The 12,848-nt window shown below is 44.7% G+C and overlaps 1 protein-coding gene across 1 annotated transcript in view; it reads left to right on the top strand.

Moving 5' to 3' along the window:
• The first annotated feature begins 3,945 nt into the window (after positions 1-3,945).
• LOC311123562 (integrin alpha-V-like) overlaps positions 3,946-12,848 on the top strand; it is a 53,320-nt gene continuing 44,417 nt past the window's right edge. Inside the window, exons 1-5 of the mRNA XM_084197806.1 lie at positions 3,946-3,984; positions 4,183-4,239; positions 7,668-7,720; positions 11,517-11,722; positions 12,603-12,794. Coding sequence (XP_084053932.1) covers positions 4,207-4,239; positions 7,668-7,720; positions 11,517-11,722; positions 12,603-12,794 — 484 coding nt within the window. The 5' untranslated portion in view covers positions 3,946-3,984; positions 4,183-4,206. The remainder of the gene's footprint in view (positions 3,985-4,182; positions 4,240-7,667; positions 7,721-11,516; positions 11,723-12,602; positions 12,795-12,848) is intronic.

The following is a 12,848-nucleotide window of genomic DNA, read 5'->3' as shown; positions in this document are numbered from 1 at the left end:
AAAATGATTGGTCTAATAAAGCATCTTTCCCATTGCATTGTTGCTTTGGTAAATTTTTAATTGAGTAAGTCCGTTCCTAAATGCAGCTGTTTCAGCCTCCCTGGGTGCTTTCTGTGGTGGAGGGGCAAACAGAGAAAGCACAGAGCGAAGGCGTCATTGATCTTCTCTGGACGCACGTGAGTGGCTCATGGTGCTGTCGCTCACGGGTACACTGCGTCACCGCAGCACCTTGCTGAGAGAGCTAGCCAGCAAAAGCCCCTATTCCGTGCTCTATTGATTTACAGTAGAAGAAGTGCCTGCCCAAGAAGGCTCATTGTCATTGGCCACGGGTAAATCAACGTCTTATGCCTAGTAACTTTGATTGGACTGATGTGTCAACTTCATAGCTGGCTACTTTTTTTTTTTTTTACCACGCACAGTTACCACGTATTCAAGCTAGGTAGCTTAGCTAGATCTCCTAGCATATATTTGTCAAACTTAGCATTATGAAGGAAATGTAGAGAGAGAACAACGTCTCGGTGGTCATTAGCCCACCTATAAACTTTAAAATATGTCCATCCATTAAAAATAAAGCAAGCTGGAAAAGAAGATTCAAGTCGAGTGGTTGGTGGTGGACCATGGAGCAGTGGCTAACATCTGTTTTAGAGGTAGGCTAGCTATAATATCCTGTAGGCTACAAGTCTTATTGTTGATGTTTGATGACTGTAATACCCATGGAACCACATGTAGAAGAAGGGTTAGTTATAAATATCTTTGATGGAACTGTAACTGATGAAACGAGGGAATAGCATTATAAACGTTGCATATTTTGAACGCTGCCCCTTTTGATACAGGCAGACGCACGCGCGTTGCAATATTGCAGTCCGATTTAATAGCTAGCTAGTTCACTCTATAAAACTATGTTTCAGCTACCGTGGTCTTCCATGCAATTAGAGTTAAAGATATGGTAAGTAGCCAGTAACTGATCATAACCCAAATGTTATAATGTTTGTGGTGTGTGGCTCAAAACTCATTTCTGGGATTGGTTATTAGTGCATTCAATGTGAAGCCAGTGTAGTGTACTGGTTTCAATGCATATTGAGCTTTGTTGATTGAGTTTGCCCCAACAATAGTTAAAATCGCCACTTAGCCCAGGTATAATAATTTGAGTGCCCAAGAACAGTTTACATTTACATTTTTAGTCATTTAGCAGACGCTCTTATCCAGAGCGATTTACAGTTACATTTTTTTAGGCCAGGCAAGCCTCTCCACAACAGGCTATAGGCCAGACAAGCCTCTCCACAGCAGGCTATAGTCCCCCGTGGGAATTGAACCCACAACCCTGGCGTTGCAAGTGCCATGCTCTACCAACTGAGCCACACGGGACATGTGTTACCATCTTAAAAGGCAGCGTGCAATAGGATGCATTGATCAGTTGATTGAGGTGTAGCTCAGTTGGTAGAGCATGGCGGGTTGTGGGTTCAATTCCCACGGGGGACCAGTATGAGAAAAAAAAAATTATGCACTCACTAACTGTAAGTCGCTCTGGATAAGAGCGTCTGCTAAATGACTATAATGTATAATGTAAACGATCAACTTTCCTCTAGTGTGGATGCCAACAAACGTTTCATAGTTATGTAGCCTATAGTTGATCATTATAGTTATCGTTATAGGCTTGGTGGATGGCCCTGAACTCTGACACAACACGTTATTATCACAACAGGCGTAGCTCACGTTAGCAACCTTGAACAAAATACATAACATTACACTTCTACTTGTTTACTTGACTTTTATACTCTATAAATGGACTCTGGCAAGTTTGCCACCCGCGCTGCAGTAGGGAAGTAAAGCGGAAGTCGAATCCATCACTTCCGTAGTTTTTCTGTGCCCATAGCGACGTCTGAAAATGAGCTGGATAGAACAGTTAAATCGTAATAACATTCTATATAGAACAGCTCAATCGTGATCTCATTCTAACATTCTGTATAGAACAGCTCAATCGTGATCTCATTCTAACATTCTGTATAGAACAGCTCAATCGTGATCTCATTCTAACATTCTATATAGAACAGCTCAATCGTGATCTCATTCTAACATTCTGTATAGAACAGTTCAATCTAGATCTCATTTTAACATTCTGTATACATTGAGCAAAAATGCTGAAATGTCCTCTCACTGTCAACTGCGTTTATTTTCAGCAAACCTAACGTGTAAATATTTGTATGAACATAACAAGATTCAACAACTGAGACATAAACTGAACAATTTCCAAAGACATGTGACTATCAGAAATGGAATAATGTGTCCCTGAACAAAGGGGGGGTCCAAATCAAAAGTAACAGTCAGTATCTGGTGTGGCCACCAGCTGCATTAAGTACTGCAGTGCATCTCCTCCTCATGGACTGCACCAGATTTGCCAGTTCTTGCTGTGAGATGTTACCTCACTCTTCCACCAAGGCACCTGCAAGTTCCCGGACATTTCTGGCGGGAATGGCCCTAGCCCTCACCCTCTGATCCAACAGGTCCCAGACGTGCTCAATGGGATTGAGATCCGGACTCTTTGCTGGCCATGGCAGAACACTGACATTCATGTCTTGCAGGAAATCACGCACAGAACGAGCAGTATGGCTGGTGGCATTGTCATGCTGGAGGGTCATGTCAGGATGAGCCTGCAGGAAGGGTACCACATGAGGGAGGAGGATGTCTTCCCTGTAACGCACAGCGTTGAGATTGCCTGCAATGACAACAAGCTCAGTCCAATGATGCTGTTACACACCGCCCCAGACCATGACGGACCCTCCACCTCCAAATCGATCCCGCTCCAGAGTACAGGCCTCGGTGTAACGCTCAGTTACGATGAACGCGAATCCGACCATCACCCCTGGTGAGACAAAACCGCGACTCGTCAGTGAAGAGCACTTTTTGCCAGTCCTGTCTGGTCCAGCGACGGTGGGTTTGTGCCCATAGGCGACGTTGTTGCCGGTGATGTCTGGTGAGGACCTGCCTTACAACAGGCCTACAAGCCCTCAGTCCAGCCTCTCTCAGCCTATTGCGGACAGTCTGAGCACTGATGGAGGGATTGTGCGTTCCTGGTGTAACTCGGGCAGTTGTTGTTGCCATCCTGTACCTGTCCCGCAGGTGTAATGTTCGGATGTACCGATCCTGTGGTCTGCCACTGCGAGGACAATCAGCTGTCTGTCCTGTCTCCCTGTAGCGCTGTCTTAGGCATCTCACAGTACGGGCATTGCAATTAATTGCCCTGGCCACATCTGCAGACCTTATGCCTCCTTGCAGCCTGCCTAAGGCACATTCACGCAGATGAGCAGGGACCCTGGGCATCTTTCTTTTGGTGTTTTTCAGAGTCAGTAGAAAGGGTTCTTTAGTGTCCTAAGTTTTCATAACTGTGACCTTAATTGCCTACCGTCTGTAAGCTGTTAGTGTCTTAACGACCGTTCCACAGGTGCATGTTCATTAATTGTTTATGGTTAATTGAACAAGCATGGGAAACAGTGTTTAAACCCTTTACAATGAAGATCTGTGAAGTTATTTGGATTTTTACGAATTATCTTTGAAAGACAGGGTCCTGAAAAAGGGGCGTTTCTTTTTTTGCTGAGTTTAGAACAGTTCAATTGTGATCTCATTCTTACATTTTATATATAGAACAGCTTAATGGTGGTCTCATTCTAACATTCTATATAGAACAGCTTAATGGTGGTTTCATTCTAACATTCTATATAGAACAGTTCAATGGTGATCTCATTCTAACATTCTATATAAAACAGCTTAATGGTGGTCTCATTCTAACATTCTATATAGAACAGCTTAATGGTGATCTCATTCTAACATTCTATATAGAACAGCTTAATGGTGGTCTCATTCTAACATTCTATATAGAACAGTTCAATGGTGATCTCATTCTAACACTGTAAGTGATTGCTGTTATTTCTGTTCTGTTGTACAGATTACATTACTGGGGTACCCAGGGGAGACAAAGCTCTGGGCTATGTAAGTATTATGAGCTTATAGATACAAGCACTGTATAACTATTTTGACCTTCATTAATCCTGTACTATGTTGTATGTGTCACTATCTTGGCTAAAGCACACAAGGACTGGATGACTGGGCTAACTATTACTATGATGGAGAGTGTAAATCTTGGTAGAAAATCTAACTCAGTCAGTTTAATGGAGTCTTGCCATGCAGGTGAACATCTTCAATGGGAGGAACATGGAGTCAATGCTGAACTTCACAGGAACGCAGGTAAGCTATGGCAGTGGTTTTACTCTGTGTCAAAGTGTCAAACATTTCTCTACATTCCCCTGCAGGGCACAACGCTCTGTCCAACCAGGTTCCGCCATATTAGCCACGCACGTCATAAGGGATGCTGGTCTCTTCTCACAGCCGCTGTACGAGTCTGGAGAGAGACCTGAAGAGATGCCTTGTCGTATCCCGCCCACAGTGGACCACTGCTTCATGTCCCTCTGTGGTCAACAGTGTCATCCTGGTATTTGTTATTGAGCCTGAGTTCACATCTGGAAGCCATTTACAGCACTGGAAGACATTCACAGCACTGGAAGACATTCACAGCACTGGAAGACATTCACAGCACTGGAAGCAGAAAGATGTCAAAGCAGAGGAGGGAGAGTAGAAAGAGGGGAAGAGAGAGAATAGGAGGACACTTGCTACAGCATGTTAACCTCAAGATGTGGAGATCTACACCGCTGAGATCTCTCACTGGCTACAGCATGTTAACCTCAAGATGTGGAGATCTACACCGCTGAGATCTCTCACTGGCTACAGCATGTTAACCTCAAGATGTGGAGACCTACACCGCTGAGATCTCTCACTGGCTACAGCATGTTAACCTCAAGATGTGGAGATCTACACCGCTGAGCTCTCTCACTGGCTACAGCATGTTAACCTCAAGATGTGGAGATCTACACCGCTGAGATCTCTCACTGGCTACAGCATGTTAACCTCAAGATGTGGAGATCTACACCGCTGAGATCTCTCACTGGCTACAGCATGTTAACCTCAAGATGTGGAGATCTACACCGCTGAGATCTCTCACTGGCTACAGCATGTTAACCTCAAGATGTGGAGATCTACACCGCTGAGATCTCTCACTGGCTACAGCATGTTAACCTCAAGATGTGGAGATCTACACCGCTGAGATCTCTCACTGGCTACAGCATGTTAACCTCAAGATGTGGAGATCTACACCGCTGAGATCTCTCACTGGCTACAGCATGTTAACCTCAAGATGTGGAGATCTACACCGCTGAGATCTCTCACTGGCTACAGCATGTTAACCTCAAGATGTGGAGATCTACACCGCTGAGATCTCTCACTGGCTACAGCATGTTAACCTCAAGATGTGGAGATCTACACCGCTGAAATCTCTCACTGGCTACAGCATGTTAACCTCAAGATGTGGTGATCTACACCGCTGAGATCTCTCACTGGCTACAGCATGTTAACCTCAAGATGTGGTGATCTACACCGCTGAGATCTCTCACTGGCTACAGCATGTTAACCTCAAGATGTGGTGATCTACACCGCTGAGATCTCTCACTGGCTACAGCATGTTAACCTCAAGATGTGGAGATCTACACCGCTGAGATCTCTCACTGGCTACAGCATGTTAACCTCAAGATGTGGAGATCTACACCGCTGAGATCTCTCACTGGCTACAGCATGTTAACCTCAAGATGTGGAGATCTACACCGCTGAAATCTCTCACTGGCTACAGCATGTTAACCTCAAGATGTGGTGATCTACACCGCTGAGATCTCTCACTGGCTACAGCATGTTAACCTCAAGATGTGGTGATCTACACCGCTGAGATCTCTCACTGGCTACAGCATGTTAACCTCAAGATGTGGTGATCTACACCGCTGAGATCTCTCACTGGCTACAGCATGTTAACCTCAAGATGTGGAGATCTACACCGCTGAGATCTCTCACTGGCTACAGCATGTTAACCTCAAGATGTGGAGATCTACACCGCTGAGATCTCTCACTGGCTACAGCATGTCGGTTCAACAGAAGGGATTTTGTGTTTAATATTTCTGTTCTCTTTGACACTCCGGTTCAATGCCATAGCAAAAACAAGAAAACATCTTCCCACTATTCCCAATAGTGTGTTTTTGGGATGTTTTTAGCATTAGGACGGATGCCTGGGATTTTACAGAGAACAATCCTTGAGAGAAACAGATCAGAGAGTAATCTGACCATGGACTGTCATGTTGACCTTTACAAATGACTGACCTACAGCTGGCACTTTTTACACAGCAGAAAAGTCATTTTTGTACGCTAATTTATTAACCAGAGCTGATAAAGCGCGAGTTGAAGGAGAGAGGTTCCGCTCTAGCAGGCGAGGGAGGGGCTGTGCAGGGAGGGAGAGACGAGAGACAGCAACCAACCAAGCCGACTCGCGCTATAGTAGACTAATAGCTGCCATAGCTAGGTGATTTATCATCCAATATGATTACATAGTACTTGTCTTGACTGCATCAAAACAGGAGAAGCTCAGCTAACATTAACTAGCTAGGCTAATTGAGGCTGCAGTGCATGTGCTTTCTCATCCTACAGTTACAAACATCAACTCCATTCAGAATATAAAGTAGCAGCCTACCTGTTGGCTCTTGGTCGTTGTAGCCTGTCCTTCTCCTTTAACTTTTTAATTCCGTCATTTTAATTCCATCCTCCATTGATCATATATCTCCTAACTTTTGCCACACACGGAGCGAGGCTCTATGACTGTAGCGTATTGCCGCTTTGATGACTTATGATTGGCCAACAACATGTTGCACGCGCCACGCTCCACTCTGGTGTAAAGGAAGAGCAGCAGCATCAATGATGAAACGTCTCTCTCTCTCTCTCTCTACGGCAGCTGTCGCGTTCGGATCTGTACACATACCCGAGACCCATGACAATCATATCAGATAGGACCCAGACCCGTAACATTATTTAGAATTCTGGATCCGAACCCTCTCGAGTACAGGTAGATCCGTGAAGACCTCTAAGTCACAGTGTTGAGTCTATTCAGGACCACGTCCCCCATCCTCTCACACACACACACACACACACACACACACACACACACACACACACACACACACACACACACACACACACACACACACACACACACACACAAACGTGAACAGCCTATACATCTCCAGACTCTTCTCCTCTGATCTCCCTGTAAACCATGAACCAGTGTGCGTGTTACATGCGTGTGTGTGTGTGTGTGTGTGTGTGTGTGCTGACGATAGAAATGCTGACATAATTGATATGCTTTTGTTTTGAGGGTTCCTCCTGGAATCTGTTCTACCCACACACACACAGACACACAGAGACACAGAGGCACAGACACACACACACACACACACACACACACACACACACACACACACACACACACACACACACACAGACAGTGAAGAATAAGCAGATCTCAGATATAGCTACTCTCTGTGCTACTTTGTAGCCAGTTCTGTTTTTAGATGCACTCATTGAAGACTCACTGTTCTATACATGATGTAAACTAGGAGGAGTCTGTCCCTGTATGGGGCTGTAGTCATCCACATTTAGATCTCTAATGGAGGACTAGTGAGTAGGGCGACATGACCTCTGGAAGATCCAAGGACTCATTGCATTTCTCTCTGCCTGTTTTTCCTCAGATGGCTGCCTACTTCGGCCATTCTGTGGCAGCCACCGACCTCAATAACGACGGGTAAGTGATGATGTTGAATGCTGATTGGACAAGCAGCTCCAAGCCGTGCTGTATTGTCCGTCACAGCCTGCTAACAGTTCCATCTGAAAATGATCACTGCGCCGCCATGTCTGAATCATCTCTTGTATTTATCCCAATATATTATTTCCCCTTGCTTCCAGTCTAGCATTTTGTTTGGTACGGGGGGGGGGTTGTTAACATAATCCTCGCTGTCTGCCTGTCCAACCTCGGAAACAATGTTTCACTTTTAAATGTTGATCTCTGTACCATAGAGAGTGAAAGGTGCCCAGAAGAGAGGATAACTTTTTCTGAGCCAGTCGAAATCCCACATCAACGTCATTGTCGTGTACATATCCAAGTAAAAGCCAATAGAAGAAAAGAAAAAAATCACTAACAAACTCAAATGCAGCTAGTGTACATGTCGTTCCAGGTTTAATGTTTGACGTGACGGAGTTAGCTGAAGTTGGCTAGCTAGCTTGCAAGTGGCGAGCGTTATCCAGCCTGCATAGCAACCATTTTATTTTGTTTAGAACGGACAAGTCCTTTTTGCATAGCAACTATGCAAAAAGATTTAACGGCTGGGTCGTGTCTGTAGCAACCAGCATGACCAAAATAACTAACAACCACATTTTTGTCCGGACTATATCTTCTTGTGGAATAATTAAATTGTATGAATTGACCAAAATAACGTTTTAATGAAAATATGGACAGTTTTATCAAAGCTATAAGGCACGCGAGGCAGTGCTGTATTTTTAGTACATTTTAGTCATTTTAGCAGACGCTCTTATCCAGAGCGACTTACATGAGAAATTAGGGTTAAGTGCCTTGCTCAAGGGCACATCGACAGATTTTTCACCTAGGCGGCTCGGGGATTAGAACCAGCGACCTTTCGGTCCCTGGCACAACGCTCTTAACCACTAAGCTACCTGCCGCCCCCTGTATCATGAATACAGTCACGGGTAAATGGGTTGACTGGGCCTCCACTAACACATCGGGCCGAGCAACACCATTTACCTGTGACTGTATTCATGAAACAGCGCTGCCTCGCGTGCCTTATTGCTTAAATAACTGACTGCCATATCCCTCGACTCTAGATGCATCCCCAATGGAACCCACTCCCCTATTTAGCCCTATGGAAGGCCCTGGTCAAACGTAGTTTACTATTTAGGGGAATGGGGTGCCCTTTGGGACGTGGGAGCTATCTCAATAGGCAATGACCACCTTTACAGTCTATCAGGGTTGTATTCATTAGGGCACTTCTAAGGTACCTTTTATCTCAGAGAAATGTCCATCTCTGCCTGAGCCTTCTAAAGTACATACAGTTGGAGTCGGAAGTTTACATACACTGAAGTTGGAGTCATTAAAACTGGTTTTTCAACCACTCCACATATTTCTTGTTAACAAACTATAGTTTGGCAAATCGGTTAGGACATCTACTTTGTGCATGACACAAGTAATTTTTCCAACAATTGTTTACAGACAGATTATTTCACTTATAATTCACTGTATCACAATTCCAGTGGGTCAGAAATTTACATACACTAAGTTGACTGTGCATTTAAACAGCTTGGAAAATTCCAGAAAATAATGTAATGGCTTTAGAAGCTTCTGATAGGCTAATTGACATAATTTGAGTCAATTGGAGGTGTACCTGTGGATGTATTTCAAGGCCTACCTTCAAACTCAGTGCCTCTTTGCTTGACATCATGGGAAAATCAAAAGAAATCAGCCAAGACCTCAGAAAAGAAATGGTAGACCTCCACAAGTCTGGTTCATCCTTGGGAGCAATTTCCAAACGCCTGAAGGTACCACGTTCATCTGTACAAACAATAGTACGCAAGTATAAACACCATGGGACTATGCAGCCGTCATACCGCTCAGGAAGGAGAAGCGTTCTGTCTCCTAGAGATGAACGTACTTTGGTGCGAAAAGTGCAAATCAATCCCAGAACAACAGCAAAGGACCTTGTGAAGATGCTGGAGGAAACAGGTACAAAAGTATCTATATCCACAGTAAAACGAGTCCTATATCGACATAACCTGAAAGGCCGCTCAGCAAGGAAGAAGCCACGGCTCCAAAACCGCCATTAAAAAGCCAGTCTACGGTTTGCAACTGCACATGGGGACAAAGATCGTACTTTTTGGAGAAATGTCCTCTAGTCTGATGAAACAAAAATAGAACTGTTTGGCCATAATGACCATTGTTATGTTTGGAGGAAAAAGGGGATGCTTGCAAGCCGAAGAACACCATCCCAACCTTGAAGCACGGGGATGGCAGCATCATGCTGTGGGGGTGCTTTGCTGCAGGAGGGACTGGTGCACTTCACAAAATAGATGGCATCATGAGGAAGGAAAATTATGTGGATATATTGAAGCAATATCTCAAGACATCAGTCAGGAAGTTAAAGCTTGGTCGCAAATGGGTCTTCCAAATGGACAATGACCCCAAGCATACTTCCAAAGTTGTGGCAAAATGGCTTAAGGACAACAAAGTCAAGGTATTGGAGTGGCCATCACAAAGCCCTGACCTCAATCCTATAGAAAATGTGTGGGCAGAACTGAAAAAGCGTGTGCGAGCAAGGAGGCCTACAAACCTGACTCAGTTACACCAGCTCTGTCAGGTGGAATGAGCCAAAATTCACCCAACTTATTGTGGGAAGCTTGTGGAAGACTACCCAAAACGTTTGACCCAAGTTATAAAGGCAATGCTACCAAATACTAATTGAGTGTATGTAAACTTCTGACCCACTGGGAATGTGATGAAAGAAATAAAACCTGAAATAAATCATTCTCTCTACTATTATTCTGACATTTCACATTCTTAAAATAAAGTGGTGATCCTTACTGACCTAAGACAGGGAGTTTTTACTAGGATTAAATGTCAGGAATTGTGAAAAACTGTATGTAAACTTCCGACTTCAACTGTATCGCTGTGTTATTTTTAGTGCTACAAAATACCATGAATTAGTAGTCCACGTCTTTTTACCATTAATTAGTAGTCCACGTCTTTTTACCATGAATTAGTAGTCCACGTCTTTTTACCATGAATTAGTAGTCCACGTCTTTTTACCATTAATTAGTAGTCCACGTCTTTTTACCATTAATTAGTAGTCCACGTCTTTTTACCATGAATTAGTAGTCCACGTCTTTTTACCATGAATTAGTAGTCCACGTCTTTTTACCATGAATTAGTAGTCCACGTCTTTTTACCATGAATTAGTAGTCCACGTCTTTTTACCATGAATTAGTAGTCCACGTCTTTTTACCATGAATTAGTAGTCCACGTCTTTTTACCATTAATTAGTAGTCCACGTCTTTTTACCATTAATTAGTAGTCCACGTCTTTCCACTATTGTATGTTTGTCTTCTGTAGTATAAACCCTAATGGTGTCTCTCCTCAGGCTGGTGGATCTGTAGTATAAACCCTAATGGTGTCTCTCCTCAGGCTGGTGGATCTGTAGTATAAACCCTAATGGTGTCTCTCCTCAGGCTGGTGGATCTGTAGTATAAACCCTAATGGTGTCTCTCCTCAGGCTGGTGGATCTGTAGTATAAACCCTAATGGTGTCTCTCCTCAGGCTGGTGGATCTGTAGTATAAACCCTAATGGTGTCTCTCCTCAGGCTGGTGGATCTGTAGTATAAACCCTAATGGTGTCTCTCCTCAGGCTGGTGGATCTGTAGTATAAACCCTAATGGTGTCTCTCCTCAGGCTGGTGGATCTGTAGTATAAACCCTAATGGTGTCTCTCCTCAGGCTGGTGGATCTGTAGTATAAACCCTAATGGTGTCTCTCCTCAGGCTAGTGGATCTGTTTGTGGGGGCCCCTCTGTTCATGGAGCGTGGCAGTGATGGGAAGCTGCGGGAGGTGGGCCAGGTGTCTGTGTTCCTGGGGAAGGGAGGGTTCTCCTTCCACACCCCCGTCACACTGAGTGGGACAGAGATCTACTCACGCTTCGGCAGTTCTATAGCCACACTGGAAGACCTGGATATGGACGGCTTCAATGGTACGTATGAGGCCTTAACGGTATGTATGAGGTCCTAATGGTATGAGGCCTTAACGGTACGTATGAGGCCTTAACAGTATGTATGAGGCCTTAACGGTATGTATGAGGCCTTAACGGTACGTATGAGGCCTTAACGGTACGTATGAGGCCTTAACGGTATGTATGAGGTCCTAACGGTATGTATGAGGTCCTAACGGTATGTATGAGGTCCTAATGGTATGAGGCCTTAACGGTATGTATGAGGCCTTAACGGTACGTATGAGGTCTTAACGGTACGTATGAGGCCTTAACGGTATGAGGTCTTAACGGTACGTATGAGGCCTTAACGGTATGAGGCCTTAACGGTATGAGGCCTTAACGGTACGTATGAGGTCTTAACAGTACGGATGAGGCCTTAACGGTATGAGGTCTTAACGGTACGTATGAGGCCTTAACGGTATGAGGCCTTAACGGTATGAGGCCTTAACGGTACGTATGAGGCCTTAACGGTATGAGGCCTTAACGGTACGTATGAGGCCTTAACGGTATGAGGCCTTAACGGTACGTATGAGGTCTTAACTGTACGGATGGAAATGGAGCCTCTGAGGCAACCGTCTGCATGGTTCTTACAAACGCATAATGCTCACTAGAGTTGCAAAATTCTCTAAACTTTCCCAAAGTTCCCAGGTTTTTCAGAAATCCTGGTTGGAGGAATCCGGGATTCAGGAGGAAGTAAGCAGTGTCCACCAGAACAGGATTCTGGCCTCTTTGGGATTGCTTCCTAGGCTCCTAAACCAGTCATGCATCTCAGGGAGATTCCCTGGTTTGAAGACAATGACCAAACCACCATTTTAAGGGTTGTTGATGATCTCCCTCTTCCTGTAATGTTTCTCTGTTCCAGACATTGCCATAGCTGCACCTTACGGCGGGCCGAAGCACCGCGGCCTAGTGTACATCCACAATGGGAGGGCGGCAGGGCCTGACCCAGTGCCTTCCCAGGTCCTAGAGGGGAGGTGGGCCTCCTCTTACATGCCCCCCAGCTTTGGATACTCCCTACACGGAGCCACCGATATTGACCAGAACGGATACCCAGGTAGTTTCATACTAGAATGGATACCCAGGTAGTTTCATACTAGAATGGATACCC

This window comes from Coregonus lavaretus (assembly GCF_964263955.1).
Source record: "Coregonus lavaretus genome assembly, contig: HAP1_SCAFFOLD_2100, whole genome shotgun sequence".
NCBI classification, from domain to species: Eukaryota; Metazoa; Chordata; class Actinopteri; order Salmoniformes; family Salmonidae; genus Coregonus; species Coregonus lavaretus.
This window is presented reverse-complemented; position numbering and strand designations above follow the sequence as displayed.